The sequence below is a fragment of the Schistocerca serialis genome, chromosome 1 (genome assembly GCF_023864345.2).
Source record: "Schistocerca serialis cubense isolate TAMUIC-IGC-003099 chromosome 1, iqSchSeri2.2, whole genome shotgun sequence".
Taxonomy (NCBI): Eukaryota; Metazoa; Arthropoda; class Insecta; order Orthoptera; family Acrididae; genus Schistocerca; species Schistocerca serialis.
This window is the reverse complement of record NC_064638.1, coordinates 629,600,898-629,617,859: the sequence shown is the minus strand read 5'-3', so window position 1 is coordinate 629,617,859 and position 16,962 is coordinate 629,600,898. Positions and strand designations below refer to the sequence as shown.

The window sequence follows — 16,962 nt, the reverse complement described above, 5'->3', positions numbered from 1 at the left end:
GTTAAAAGCAGAAAATTCCAGGTGGTTATCATTATTTCTCAGTGTTCATGATTTGCATACTAAAATCACTTCAGGTGAAGATATTCATGGGTGTTGGTAAAATTATTGGTACAGTTTTGCTACAGAAACTTTCCATTAGTGAACCTTAGTGTTTCGATACCTGCTGATGAGCCTGTGCTTAAATCCACTTTGTTTGTTTATGTACTACCACTAGCTTAACAGCAATATGCCCACACTAATATTTAACTCCGAGCATCAATTATCAGCACTTGGTGTTATGAGTTAGATATCACTGAGGGTGTGTTGGAGTTAAGTTTGTGGCAGCAGATGAACAGCAGGTGTTAGCTGTTTAATTTTAGTGGGTAAATTCTAGCTGTTCTTCAAAGTAGCAGCTTTTCTGTCAATTTTACAACATTAACTTGAGCGTAAGCAAACTATGATAGATAACTGCAGTTTAACAAACAGTTTCTGACAGATGCTCCACTTTTGACACCTACACCAGTTCCACATCTGCAAGTTGTTCTTCATAGTCAGATGTTTATAACATGGTGGGAGGATAGGTATGCTGGTTAAGATGTAGAATTGCTTAAGATGACACACATAGTCTGTGGTACAGAAACTATATCAGGAAGTTGTAGAGAAGCAGTATCTACTTTGTAGTACTGATATTTCTGAAACTGGCATATTGTTGATTTAATACCCCTGCTGGATGTGAAAATCAATGTTACTGACATATCAATAGGTGTAAGGCCATACGTGTCCATTGAGAGTGCCTATGGCAGGAACATGGTCATTATTGCAGACTGATCACTTGAGCATCCATTTTGTGCTGAATAAAAAGCTGCTCTGTGGCTGTCCCTACATCAGTTTGCTGTTATTGGACTGACCTCTGCTGTGGATTCCATACACTATGATCTGTTTACTATGTGTTTAGTGTGGTGGATCATGATGAACTTGTGGTTTCCACATCTTATCAGCACTTGGTGTTATGAGTTAGATATCACTGAGGGTGTGTTTGAGTTAAGTTTATAATGAAATTCATGTTATTGAGCGAAGTCATGCTTGGACATTATTCTTCTACTTTGCAACAATCTCTGAATAACTTTTATTGTAGTTTTCCCATGAACTGTCCTGCTTTGTTCATGGACTAATTGAGTACAATAAAACCCCACTTTTATGTCCTCACATTTTCCATTTTCCTGCTTTTTATATTCATTTTGGTCAGTCCCAACACAAATCCTATTCTCTCAATTCAACACTTCCCCATCATTAATGTTACATGTTAAAATTTCTGGCATTTCAATTTTTCATTGATGTTTTACTGACATTTAACATTGATTTACAATTGATTTCTGTAAAAAGTGCATCATATTCCTGCTCAAAGTCAACCTTGGAACAAAGCAGAAAACACAGATTACATGCAGAATGATCATGTAATATTGTGTTGGAATGGTAAGAAAATTTCCATTGTTAGCATATTGGGTCACAACCACCTGTATAGTTTGACAGTGTTTGGAAGAGTGGGAAAGTATGCTGAGTCACTGCCTTAATGATAATCACGATCGGACGACAGTGACTCTAGTAGCAACCTTCCTTCTGTTCATTGTGTTGTATTACAACAGCTTTAATTTAATTTTACAGTCATTTATACAAATAAACACCACTTTTGAAGACAGCTTCTCTATAATGGGCTCTCACAAATCATTGTTACTTTCGCATGAAATATGCTAATCCATACTAGGCACACAGTCTTAAGTTGGTATGACCTGATATCAGATGTATACATTCCTTTTGAAGATGCTCCATAACACAACAATTTTCATCTTCTGTCTCCCCCTGGATGTCCCTGAACTTAGTGACCTTGTCTGCAACAAGCTATAGATTTCGTGTCTATTGTTCTCTCTTTATCAAGAACACCAACTTAAATGGGTTAACCAATATTGTGTTCTAAGTTTTATTTACCATAATTTTATAATTATTATCAAGAATAACTCTCACATTAGAACACGAATATCTTTTTAATTTGGTTTCACGAATAACTTTTGCTTCCTGTATTTTACACAGTGCTGCATTTTACACTTTTTGGTTCAGTCAACTGAAAAGTGTAAAAAGAGGGTTTTGTGGTAATCACATTTTCTTTAGGAAATATTTATTTATGTTAAATAAATGTTGTGAGTGAAAGAGAAGATTATAACATTGGCGATGAAGAGGTGCAATTTTGTATCATCACACACTGTCATGGATGCCAGATTTATTTAGCTTTGGCAGCACAGCTAAAGCAGCAACATCAGCTAATTATGTGCTTAATTTCTTCAAAGGAACAACAATGAAAACAGCATCTGTTATCCCTCAAATCCTTCACTAGTTCACCAATATAAAGAATCAACAGACACTGTCAGTTATCTCAGCCTTTCAGCCTATAACAAGGCACCAGAACCCGGGAAATATATCAAGCATACTTCATGCTGTATTTTCAGGACAAGCTGTCTTACCATTGTCTACTATATTCTCTTTTGTGAGACAAATTCTACAACAGTATTCTGCTATGATAGTTGTTGAAGGGTTCAAGCATTGCCTTCTTGACAGCAAATATGTTTAATTCAGGATGACCCTATCTCTATCCCTGTGTTATGCTTTACACCCATTACTCAGTATTCTGTGTTTCTTTAGAAGTTTGTTTATAGTGACTGTATAACATAAAGGGCCCATCCCATCATGAACTGTTCTACTAGGTACGTATCTGTCAACTGCACTATTCTTGTGAACCTCATGCAAAGTTCTGTACATTCTGCTATCAAGAGATAAAAGTACTGAGTTCCCTATTGAGATACAATGTAGTTAGTTAAAAATATAAATCTTCCTACTTCTTTTTGTTGTTGTTGTTGTGGTCTTCAGTCCTGAGACTGGTTTGATGCAGCTCTCCATGCTACTCTATCCTGTGCAAGCTTCTTCATCTCCCAGTACCTACTGCAGCCTACATCCTTCTGAATCTGCTTAGTGTATTCATCTCTTGGTCTCCCTCTACGATTTTTACCCTCCACGCTGCCCTCCAATACTAAATTGGTGATCCCTTGATGCCTCAGAACATGTCCTACCAATCGATCCCTTCTTTTAGTCAAGTTGTGCCACAAACTTCTCTTCTCCCCAATCCTATTCAGTACCTCCTCATTAGTTATATGATCTACCCATCTAATCTTTAGCATCCTTCTGTAGCACCACATTTCAAAAGCTTCTATTCTCTTCTTGTCCAAACCATTTATTGTCCATGTTTCACTTCCATACGTGGCTACACTCCGTACAAATACTTTCAGAAATGACTTCCTGACACTTAAATCTACACTCGATGTTAACAAATTTCTCTTCTTCAGAAACGCTTTCCTTGTCATTGCCAGTCTACTTTTTATATCCTCTCTACTTCAACCATCATCAGTTATTTTGCTCCCCAAATAGCAAAACTCGTTTACTACCTTAAGTGTCTCATTTCCTAATCTAATTCCCTCAGCGTTACCCGATTTAATTCGACTACATTCCATTATCCTCGTTTTGCTTTTGTTGATGTTCATCTTATATCCTCCTTTCAAGGTACTGTCCATTCCGTTCAACTGCTCTTCCAAGTCTTTTGCTGTCTCTGACAGAATTACAATGTCATCGGCGAACCTCAAAGTTTTTATTTCTTCTTCATGGATTTTAATACCTACTCCAAATTTTTCTTTTGTTTCCTTTACTGCTTGCTCAATATACAGATGGAATAACATCAGGGAGAGGCTACAAACCTGTCTCACTCACTTCCCAAACACTGCTTCCCTTTCGTGTCCCTCGACTCTTATAACTGCCATCTGGTTTCTGTACAAATTGTAAATAGCCCTTTGCTCCATGTATTTTACCGAGAGTATTCCAGTCAACATAGTCAAAAGCTTTCTCTAAGTGAGCTGTGTGACACATTGCATTGTCCTCCTAACAGATGCCATGATGCAGAGGACAAGCCAACTGTTGCCTCTCAGTTGTCATCCAGCAGCAGTATTAGCATGCAAATTCCAGCCTTTGTAACTGGTGATTAGCAGTCAGCATGGGTGCATCAACCAGGTGCCTGCTGCAGAGGTCCATACACAGCAACACAGTCAGCTACTCAACTGTTGCATGTCTACTTGCCCATATACATCTCAACAGCTATCATTTACTCATTTCATCTATGGCCAATGGTGTACCACTGTTGTCTCAGTGCCAGTTTTGGGTAGTGCCATATTGCCATGGATGGAATACTTTAACTGTGGTGGCACATGAACAGTTTACAGACTTAGCCATTTAGAAAATGCTTCATTTCTTGGCCAAAAAGCCTATGATCATGCCCTTTTGGAAGTCACATAAATTTATCCATTTCCACATTACAACAATACTGCACTGTTTTCCACATTCCCCCAACACACTTTATACACCCTCCACTGCTAGTGCTGCCATGTGCTGTGTTTTAGTGGTTACTGTACTTTGAAATCAAACAGATATGGTGGTCACATTAATGTGCTTTGACCGTATATTTCCATCATGAGTGGCCTTATGAACAATCTATTCTAGATATTCCTCAGAGGTTGCATTCAGTAATATTACGCAGAACATCTTGTCATGCATACCATTTACAAAACTGTGATTTTCCCAACAAACTGTTGGATGATTATAGTCTCCTCTAATAATGACAGTACAATTGAGAAAATTATGTACTAGTCAACTTCGGTTTTCTCTTAAGGTGAGTCTGGTGTGTTCAATAGAAGGATCCAATTGTAAGTTTGTCAGCCTTTGACACTGACTCTTGCTGTGATAGTTGCACATGTAGTATCAATTTCTATCTTGGTGGATTTGAGTTTCTCATCTACTGTGACAAATACTCCATCTACATTTACCATTAGCTTATTCTTTTGATATATGCTTAAGTTTTACCCAAATATCTCACAGCTATCAATTTTGGATATTAACCACCCTTTTGTACCTAGTACAAGGGTTGACTGAAAAGTAATGCCTCCACCTTCATAAGTCTTCAACAGCTGGCAGCATTGGTATGCGGCAGGTACTGGCTTGTTCTGTAGCCTCTTCTCTACAGCTCCAGTTGGTAGGAGGCCTTAGCATTTAATGGCTGTGTTGTTACAGTGTAAAAGATGGAAACCTACACAGATGATCAGTCAACGCATTTTAAGCAATGTGCAGTCATTGAATTCTTGACAGCAAAAGGTGTCACCCCCAAAGGAGATTCATCAGAGAATGAAAGCAGTTTAGGGTGATTGTGTTGATGTGAGTACTGTGCGTCATTGGGCAAGTAAGTTTAGAGATGCTGAGGTGGAGGCATTACTTTTCATTCAACCCTCATATAATGAGAGCCCCACAGCTTTTCAAAAGCAAGTGCTTTGGCATTTTATTACCTTTAGGGGACATTTTTTTTTTTTTTTTTTTTTTTTTAAAAAGACACCTTGTATGTGCCTCACACACAGTCAGCTATCTCCATAGTGGCCTCTGATGTGTAATGCACACCTGACTCACTTAGGAGGACTCTACAGTTCTTAAACTTATGGCACTAGTCTAGAACCTGTGAGCTCTGTGGTTCAGTCCTGCCACTCACCTTACAACCAGGAGGCAATGATCATTCATGGGGACAATGTTGCAAATTGCAAGCTTTGTTGGAATTTCACGTGCAAGGCTAGCCTTCTCAGTCTTCCCTGCCAGTCACCGTAATGACCCAAGTATGACCTCAGAGACCAGACAACCGGCATCCTTTGTTCGAAATGTACCACTCTCTACAATTTGTAGCACTCCGTTCCCTCAACGATGAGGCTCTGAGTCATACACACTGGGTGTACCTGGTGTTCCTTCTCATATCTTGTTACCAATTCTGGAAGGGGTACCATTATTCACCACACTTTTGAACTGCCAACAATTAATAGACCCTTACCCTGTTGTGTTTGTCTCCTCTTGACACAGGACACTGTTGATTTCCAACAGATGAAGTGAGTCTCACTAGCTCATTTTTAATTTAAGTGAAAGATGGCATCTTGAACTTGTGGGCTATGGGGATTGTTATAATATTCGGAGTTCTCCCGGGTCCCTATCTTTCCAGTTCAGGACAGCTAGCCCCACTGCTGACATGCTAGTTAATCATAGTGAACTACTTCTCCTATTTCCCATAAGTTATCTGCCTCCTTCTGACAACAATGGCAGCCACAGTGGTAAGCTTACAGTGACTCTTCGCCATAGAGGGTGCACCCACATGCTGGTGATCAACAACGGACCCTGCTGTGAGCTTACAGCAGATGCAGCCATGTCATTATTTTCAAAAGGATCATTTTACTTATTCACCTATTTATACGTTTACTGAGCACATGATAAAATCTGAATAATGAAACATCACCAGTTGGGATCTTCTGTGACTTATCAATGGCATTTGATTGCATCAATGATAACATTCTGGGATAAGTAGTTCAGCTAATGCCTGGTTTTGCTCTTATTTTAGAAACAGAATGTTTCTATTAGAGTAATGTAAAGAAGAACACTACATCATCTGCATGGGGTGATATTACAGTGAAAGTCCCCTAGGGTTCAATCATTGGCACACGACTGTTCTTGCTTTTTATTAATGATTTGCTATTTTATTTGAATCAAGAGGCAGAATTAGCCCTGCCTGCAGTTGATACAAGCATTGTTGTGAAACCTAACAAAGAAGCATCAACAAAGAAAACAGTAAATGATATTTTTGTGGAAGTTACTTGATGGTTTTGCACAAATGAGCTAGCTTTAGACTTTGAAAAAAACAGATTTCAATCAATTTTGTGCTGCCAAAAATGTCACACATCCTGTTGATATAGTATCCCAACAAAGCATTATTAAGTTCTTAGGCATAAATATTGATGAACATTTAAACTGAAAAACCACAGAGTAGATTTGCTAAAACATTTAATTTTGGCTACTTTTGCCATAATAATTGGTAGCTTTTGGGATATAGAAGTCAGTAAGTTGACATATTTTGCATATTTTCAATTCACTGATGTCTTATGAGATAATATTCTGGGATTACTTCTCACTTGTGCACAAATTATTCATTGTACAAAAGAAAGTAATCAGAATTATGTGTGAAGTTCACACACATACATCTTGCAGGTAACTCTGTAAGCATCTGGGTATGTTAACCACAGTTTCACAGTACATTCATTCAGTTTTGAAATTTATTGTCAACGATTCATCTAAGTTTGAGAGCAGCATAGCACTAGAAGGAAACACAGTCTGCATTACTCTCTAATGAATCTAACTTTGGCAAAGAAGGGGGTGAAATATTCTGTTACAAAACTCTTTGACAATCTACTGACAGACAGCAGAAATGTTTTAAAAGTAATTTAAAGAGGATATTTCCCCTTAACAACTCCTTCTATAACATAGAAGAATTCTTGAGTAGAGATAATTAATTATTTAAGATAGGAAAATAAATAAGTAAACATTATTTTTATTTACTTGTATACAAGTGTTCTGTTTTTGTTCTGGTGACACATTCCACATCATATATTGTGAATCTGATCTATGGAACAAGTAACTAACAACTAAGTAACGAAGTATGTGTGGATGCCCCAATTTATGCGTGTACATTTGGGTGGTATCCACAGTACACCCAGGAGTCTGTACCAGAACAACAGAGGCACCAGGTGGTTTTAGCATCCACACTATATGGGATGCTGCACTGATACCACAACCAGTAGTTCCAGTTGTGGCACTCTGGACAGTGGCCTCTTTTGTTAAAGAGACCAGCATTTCCTCTGCCTCAGCCACCTAACAGCTTTCTCCACTTCTTTGTCTTGGAGGATAGCCACACATCCCTTACTTCCATGAGTTGTGGTACATGTGAATGGACATCAATCTGGCTTCACTGAAGGCTGAATCACGAGACCCACTGCATTCAACAGTGGTGTCTCCACTTCTAAACATCTATGGGCCTTTGCAAGAAGCTCTGGATCCAGCACATGAACTATCAGTGGTCCTCAATGACTTTGAGGAACCTTCCATCATGACACTGCCCAACTCCTACCCATTTCAGCCACACCAACCCTTGCACCAGCCATCCAGGTGCTACCACTATATGGCAGTTCATATGCAAATGAATAGTACAAATGTACTGGTATGTGTAGTGTTGCACACATCTGCTGAAGGTGCCTATGGCAGGAACCCTGCAGACCGGTCACTTGGGCATCTGTATGGGCCAAACGAAATGCCACCTGGTGACTGCATCTGCCTCAGTTTGCTGTTATCTGACTCATCTCTGCCTGTGTACTCCGCAATGCTATGATTGTTTAGTATTTGTTTAATGAGATAGGTAATGAATTTGTGTTTTCCAGCACTTCTTGCCTGTATGGAACTGTGATTGCAAAATATATGTTATGTGGCTAAGTCATGCTTGGATGTTGCTTTTCGATCTGGAGTAATTTCCAAATAATTTCTCTTGCTGTTCTGATTAATATTCTGCCGTGAACTGTTCTGCTTGGCTCATTGACTAATTGGTTATTTATATTGTTATTAGAATAGTTGAATGCAGATTATTATTTAAAACACATATAAAAATCATATGAGCTGTGTTTTCAGAATAGTTTGTGCATGGTGGATAGTTTCCTCCATAATTATTTTAATCTCCTTATTTCATGTTCAATCAACTTTTGACTACAGAGGATTGTTAATGTATTTTCACTTCTGAAGTTTTTCGACAGTATTATAATATTTTTTCTTGGCTGGTACTGACTTTCTAATCATGTTATTATTAAAGTTTAATATTTCCATTATATGCAGTAACAGTAAAACCTTGATAACATTATCATGTACATAGCTAAAGGAAGAAATCTCTTAAATACAGTAAAAAAGATATTGTAGTAACATTATAAAACTTCTTGGAGCAATGTAATGAAGTGTGCTCCCCCTAATATAATTTCAAATAATAAAGGAGCTGCATTGTTCTACTAAAAATGAAGAGGAAATAATCCACCACATTCATTACAAAAAATTACATTACAAACAAACAGACATAAACATGAAATGAGAAATAGTTTAAGAAAGTGAAGGGAAATAATGCAGTGCAGGGAATACTGCAGAATGCCAAAAACTGCAATGTGCAAATGTGAAATGAATCCTTTCGACATCAACTGCTGTTAGCAAGGAGGGAAGGAGCAGAATATGTAAGGGAACACCATAAGTAACTTGTAGACTAACTTTATAAAGAAAATGCTGTTTTCAGCCTAAAACAAACAAGTACAAAAGGATGTACCCAATTTACAGAATAATCACGGAAGATACTTTCTAAATAAAAGCAAAACATGTCTGATGTAATTCCTTTTAATTAGATTGCAGTCAGCTCAAGACGGATAGCCTATAGTAACAAAAAATATTTTGTTTACCTCTTGTGCTCATATTAACATCTGGATCTTCAGACTGAAGGCAGAAAACTTGCCGTCCCACCTTGACTTTTCCTGGACTGTATGAAGGGCTATCAATTTTGCCATCCTTACACAGTTTGGCTAATATTTGTGTTGGTTTCATTGGATCCCTCCACTGATTGTAACCATACCTATTATGAGAAAAACCATATTCATTAGCTAGTAACAAAAACAACATATGTAAATACAGGAATACACTAATCTAGTTCACAAATACTATGTTTATATTTCCTATTTCCTTAAAAAGAGATTAAAATGAAATAATGACATCATCATATAGGCAGTTATGGTAAAGTAAAGGTAAAGTTCTATGTCATGGCCAATCATGCCCAACTGACCACCATATCGTCCTCTGAAAGTAGTCATCAGATGCAGTATGGAGGGGCATGTGGTCAGCATACTGCTCTCCTGATCACTGTTGGGTTTCTTGACCTTAGAGCCACTACTAATTAGTCCTCAGTTGGCCTCACGAGGCTGAGTGCACCCATCATCCCCCCTGGCAGTGCCGGGAATTGAAGCCGGGTGCTAGTTCTGCAAGGTTCACAGAAGAGCTTCTGTGAAGTGTGAAAGGTAGGAGACAAGGTACTGGCAGAATTGAAGCTGTGAGGATGGGTTGTGACTCATGCTTGGGCAGCTCAGTCAGTAGAGCATTTGCCTACGAAAGGCAAAGGTCCTGAGTTCAAATCTCTGTCTGGCACAAAGTTTTAATCTGCCAGGAAGTTTCAACAGAACAGGGACTTCAACAGGAATACAACATACACACACCCACCCACCCACCCACCCACCCACCCACACACACACACACACACACACACACACACACACACACACACACACACACATGAAACTCACACACAAATGACTGTAGTCACTGGCTACTGAGGCCTCAGCAGATAAGAGATTGCAGTCATGTGTGTGTGTACATTTTAGCTCCAATGAATGCTTTGTTGGCTGAAACCTTACTTTCTGACAGCCTTTTTCTTGTACCTATCTGTAACTCAGCATGTCCGCTATATGGTGAGTAGAAACTATTTTTTTCACAATACTGAACAAAAATTAAGAAACATATACTTCAAAAAAATATACAAGAATAATTAAAATCCAAAAGTGATAGATTTTATTTGAATAGCATTAATACGTAAAATAATTGTTGGTATTCATACAGATTTCCAGCTTCTCCAAGGAAAATGCAACAATTAATAAGATTTCTGCATGCTCTGGGAACCCAGACAAATTGGCGACCATCTGAGGTTAGTAGAACTTGTGTATAGATAAACGAGATCCACATACTAATGTCGATGATGTGTACAGAGAAAATCACCAGTAATCATTTGTTAAGTTATTTATAAATGGTTAATATGGAGAACACAGTAAAGAAAGAGGTAATTGGTAAAAAAAAGTAAGTTAATTTTAATCCACAGTATGTTTCAGAGGTCTCAGGCACTTATCATGTAGCCCTGACCCTCCCCTGTGAGGCTTTACTGCATCTGGAAATACATTCAAACCCTTCTAAAACTGCTTACATCGACTCTTGGTGGACTAATTGTAAAGTGGAAACAAGACAGAACAACCACAGCTAAGCCAAGACAAGGAAGACCTTGTCCTTACAGACAGGGATCATCGAACATTTCAGGGGGCAATTGTAAAAAAAATTGCATGAAATTTGCAGAAGGAACACTCTTGAGTTCCAAAGTTCTACCAGCAGTTCAGTTGGTACAATGGCTGTGTGTTAAAAACAACTATATACAATGGTCGAGCAGTTCCTTGTAAGACACACAGTTCTGTATTCAGCACTAAGTTATGCTTGAAGTGGCGCAAAGAACAATGCCACTGGACAGTGGATTGCTGGAATCCGGTGATTTGGAGTCATGAATCACACTATACGCTGTGGCAACTCAACTGAAAGGTGCCTTGAGAACGTTACCTACCATCACGTGTAATGCCAACAGAGAAGTATGTAGAGGGTGTTGTTACAGTATTGGGATATTTCCCATGGTTAGGTGTGGTCCCCTTAATGTATTTAAGAACATTCTAAATGTGGAAGGATCTGAAGATATTTTACAGCATTGTGTACCAAGTGCAGTAGAGGAGCAGTTAGGAGACAATAAACTGTCTGTGACAGCTTGACACTGCACCCTGTCACAAATCATCATCTGTGAGGTTATCATTTGTACACAATAAAATTCCCAAAATGGACTAGCCTTCCCAGTGTTCAGGCTGGAAAGCAATCGAACACTTCTGAGATGAGCTGGAATGTCAACTTCAATCCATATCCCAGGGTTCAACACAATCACCTTCTCTGGTTTCTGAGGTCAAATGGGCTGCCATTACTCCACAGATATTCAAACACTCAATTGTACATGTTCCCAGCTGAGTTCGAGCCATTGTGAAGGTGAAGTGTGGACACACACCATATTAATATCTACTAACAGGTGTCCAGACACTTTTGATTGATAGAGTATATCAGAATCTAAGTGAATATGAAAATTACTTACTCCTCATATTTTTGAGCAATGCCACATGTTGCTCTATGTCTGCTATAAAATCTGTTTTCTAGGTCAATCCTTGTCTCTCCAATTAAATCATCTGAGCCAACCAGGTCCCAATCAAATATCTGAATTGTCAGCATTGAGTCTTGGGGAAAAGTTGCTTCAAATTCAAAACATCTGAAAACACAAAACATTAATGTATTACTAATGAAAATTAAATCATCATTTAATAATGTGTAAAATGTTAAAACTCTAATGTACTTCACACAGCTTTAAAATTCTGCTGTAAGTACACTAATATGAGTTGATTATAAATACAAGAGAACTGTAATTTAATGAGTCAGTAATTCTGATGATGCTGATAACACGATATTGACATTTTTCTGAGTACCTACATCCTCTTGAAGGACTGTAATAAAATTACAGGTGAGTGAACCGTGTATTTTGTATCTGACTACCACTGAAAGTAACTGAGTTTTGTCACTGTGTACAATGTGCAGCAGAGTATGTTTATGTGCTAAACAATCACAGCTTGAAAAGAACACACACACATACACAGACACACACACACACACACACACACACACACACACACACACACACACACACACACACACACACACAAGAAACCAGAAATTTTCACTCTACAGCACACTGTGCACTGATATGAAACTTCCTGGCAGATTAAAACTGTGTGCCAGACCGAGACTCGAATTCAGGACCTTTGTCTTTTTCGGCAAGTGCTCTAGCATCTGAGCTACCCAAGCACAACTTATGCCCTGCCTTCACAGCTTTACTTCTGCCAGTACCTCGTCTCCTTCCCACAGGCTGTGGCTAAGCCATGTCTCCGCAATATCTTTTTTTCCAGGAGCGCTAGTTCCACATGGTTCGCAGCAGAGCTTCTGTGAAGTCTGGAAGGTAAGAGATAAGGTACTGGCAGAAGTAAAGGTGTGAGGGAGATTCATAAGTAGTGCTTGGGTGGCTCAGATAGCAGAGCACTTGCCCGCGAAAGGCAAAGGCCCCGAGTTTGAGTCTCAGTCCGGTACACAGTTTTGATCTGCCAGGATGTTTCATGTCAGTGCACACTCTGCTGCAGAGTGAAGATCTCATTCTGGAATCACCCTCAGGCTGTGGCTAAGCCATGTATCCACAATATCCTTTCTTCCAGGAGTGCTAGTTCTGCAAGGTTTGGAGGAGAACTTCTGTGAAGTTTGGTAGGTAGGAGACGAGGTACTGTCAGAAGTGAAACTGTGAGGATGGGGCATGAGACATGTCTGGGTAGCTCAGATGGTAGAGCACTTGCCCGTGAAAAGCAAAGGTCCCGAGTTCAAGTCTTGGTCCGGCACACAGTTTAAATCTACCAGGAACTTTCAACCCATTATATACCCAGCAAGGTCAAGCACTGTGCATACTCAGCAAGGTCAAGTACTGTGCAGTAGATCCAGCCCTCAGCAGTGTGACATCATAGAATACAGAGGCTGATGTCATTTCTAAAACTGCTACATATTGCAAAGAGTGTTTTGAGTACACTGCAGAAGTGTTGCTGGGGAGTAACATACAGTCCTGATGTCTCCTTAAGAGATTTCTTTTTTAAAATTTTTATTTATTTAGTATTTTTTTTTCGAACTCTGAAGGAAGAAATTTTTGACTGTCAATTTGCTTCAGACAAAGAGCTGCATGCTGGGATACAATCGTTGTTCTGTAGGCAACTACAAACATTTTTCTAAGGAACCATTGCCTGTCTTGTATTACAGTGGGATTACTTTTGAAGTAATAAACAGCTTACTTACTTTTTTTCCATCTGCCTTGTTTTCATTTGATTGGTCCTTACACAGTCCAGCACAATCATAGCTTTAGGTCTACGACTGTACATCAAGATTCTTCAAGTAACATCTTGCATGTGTATGTACAAAAACCAAGGCCATAATTATGAATGTGTTAGCTCCTCAAGCTTTTATCCACGTTCGAATGAGACTCAGGAAAGGTGACTTTTATTTCACTTCTAACTGATGCGTCTAACCACAAAGAGATTAAGAGTTTTCCTCTCCTGGTTAGTTTCTTTATTACAGAACTTGTGTAAAGGTAAGAATATTGTAATTAAAATCATTGCCTGGAAAAACATTGACAAATGTGAAAGACTATTTAACAGATTGCTTCAGAGAAAATGGTCTACAAGAAAAAGTTGTTGGGCTGTGTGCTAATAATACTAATTTCAATTTTGTTGGTGTTGAAAGAAAAGGTCAGAACTATGTTTTTACTAAACTGCAAGTGCAACTCAGCCGTGGAACGACAGGGGTTGAGTATGCTGCCCATATACTCCATAAAATTGTTTGAGCAGCTACTGATATTCTGAAAGGACTGAAGGGGGTGATTATTCCCATCTTCTCCATGTTCTCTGGGACAATAATAATCTGAGTAAATGTTTCTATGCAGACCATCTTGCTGAAGATTGTTGCATCAGGCACATTATCACTGTGGCTGTGCAAGAGGGGCACTGGCTACTGGTTGGAGATCATCTTGAATTTGAAGGCCTGAAAGTCACTGCTTGGGTACCAACTGCCTTCTTTTCTTGGGACACGTTGTAGGGCAGAGGCTCATGGGCTTTTTGAGGGGTGGTGCTCATTGGTAGTGATCGCTTCCTTTATTTCAACATGTATGGCTCTTCACTTACCCAGTGGTAGGCAGAGGAGGCATAAAAAAACTGGAAGGCTTGGCATAATTATGATGTAGTGCAACATATCACGGTGTAGCTCCCAGCAGCTCCTGGAAGGGAGAGTGAGGAGAGGAAATTCAATGAGGAGGTCAGCAGGGTTCATGGGATAGGGAGGGCATGGGTGCTGATATGGACTGTACATGTGGGATACTGTGTGTGGGATTAGGTACTCGAAGACGCTGTCCACCGTAACAGAGGTCACACCAATGTATGTTTGTATAGTTGTGCATGGCTAACACTGGGCAGACTGTGGCAGACAGATGCATGAACCAGTTCATAAGCAGCAGCATACCAGGAATGACTGTAAACTCAGTAAGTGTGCAGAGGTGCTGGAGGAGTTGCAATGGCCACATATCACCACATTCCACTGATGAAAATAGTGCACATGTGGGCTGAATTTGCATTGTGACCAGCTGCAGTGTCAGCTGCTGTTTCAGGGTACCAAATCTGCCTGACTGTGGCAGGCTCAAGATGATGTCAGATGGTTCTGCAGCAACCAAAGACTCAAACTACATAGCTGTTAAGGCGTATTGTGTAGAGTTGCTGCTAATCAAGAAGCCTGGGAATATTGCCTCCATAGAAGTGAATTGCAGCCAGTAGTCACGGGAGTTGAAAGTGAGCTAGTGGGCGGCGGCGGCACAGGCCAGGTGGGGAATGAGAGAGGGGGTGTGCACCAGGGAGGTGACAGTCCTTGCAAGTGGCGTGTAGTGACTGAGACAAGTGCGGAACCTGATCATATGCTGTTATAGATCACAAGGGCTCATAGATGAGGGTTACTGGCCTGGGCAAAACTGAACATAGTGGTAAGCCAGGACAAACTCAACTGTGAGATGGCACTGCACTCACTACATTAGCACTGGAATGGTAGAGTAGTGCACTCCACTATGCATGCAACCTAGTGTGGTGAGCCCTACTCCAGTGGGGGGGGGGGGAAATGTTTCATTGGCAGTCACTCAGTGTGCACACATGCAGCCTGTTAGGAGTACCTCCTGGTACTTCCAGGATGTATTCTCCTGCCTCCAAGTGGGTGAGGAATGAGACATCAGCAGCCACTTGGGGTGGCCAGATGCATTGCGGTGTGGAACTAGGCCTGGATGGGAGGGGGGATGTTCGGCTGGCATCACCAATGTGAGAATGGTGCTCCTCACTGACGAAAACAAGTGGATATCATGGGTTTGCTACATATGGAGGGTAAAATGGAGGTATAATGCAACAAAAGATGTCCAAATACTACACAGTTTATTGGAATGTTAACATGCATAATTAATTTCTGAATGCATTTACAGAGGCAAGTTACCACAAAAATGCCTATGACCAAAAACTCTCAACCAAGTCCCCATCACTTATGAAAGTATTACAAGTACGCACAAGGGGTACCCACTTCCATGTTTGGGGAATCAATTTATCCATTTTTTTTTTCTTAGGACAATGTCAGAAAAATTGTTAATGTTCTTGAAGTATGGTGAATGGGACTAATCTAACACTGTGATCAAGGAAATATGCAAATAAAAGTAAATGAACTTGGTGGTACTGTAAGTGTATCTAATCTAACATGGTGATTAAAACAAAATACAATTGCAGTACAAATAAACTTGAGGTACAGTGGGTGAGCTAATCTAAAATAGTGATAAAAGCAAAATACAATACACAATAAATGAACTTGAGGTACCTTAAATGGAGCTAATCTAGCATGGTGACTAATGCAAATACAAAATGCAAATAAATGACCTTGAGGTTCATGGATGAAGCTAATCTAACACAGTTGGGGATTTCAGTCTTTGTAGGCCACACCTGTGGTGCCACAGTGGTTTGTACATAGTTCACAAGAAGATGTTGGATCTTGTCACACTTGCTATAATTTAACTGGTTGCGTGAAGTGGATACTCTACACTCAGGACATGAGACCACAAGGCGGGAGCTGAACAATGTTTTCTTGAAGTATGGTATCAATCTCGCCTACTACTTCTCTGTAGATGTCATGGAATCCTGCAATGCTATTCACTTTATAGAAACACAAAAACAACTCACCACTGATGCCTTCCTGGGTCCTGTGCCTATCTGATAGCACTATGGCAAGCTGTTCAGTTCTGATAATGAAATAACTTGTACATAAATTCAACACAAAAGAAACACTATGTTACTGCATTTGTCATTTTGACAGCTCGGTGTTGTTGCAGGAAGTGTTGGGAGTTGGGGATGCTTCCTGTAGCACATGTTAGCAAAAACCACACATGCACTGCAGCGAAGAGGCATGTGGCAAGGAAACTCTTGTCCTCAAATGCATACAGTTCATTTTGCATTTGTTGCTGGGCAATGC

The 16,962-nt window shown here is 39.7% G+C and overlaps 1 protein-coding gene across 1 annotated transcript in view; it reads right to left on the bottom strand.

Moving 5' to 3' along the window:
- The window catches only part of LOC126419675 (otoferlin-like), a 468,560-nt gene that overhangs the window by 92,671 nt on the left and 358,927 nt on the right, over nucleotides 1–16,962 (bottom strand). The window contains exons 29-30 of the mRNA XM_050086891.1: nucleotides 11,939–12,109; nucleotides 9,405–9,574 (exon numbers count right to left, since the gene is read on the bottom strand). Of these exons, the coding sequence (XP_049942848.1) occupies nucleotides 9,405–9,574; nucleotides 11,939–12,109 (341 nt within the window). The remainder of the gene's footprint in view (nucleotides 1–9,404; nucleotides 9,575–11,938; nucleotides 12,110–16,962) is intronic.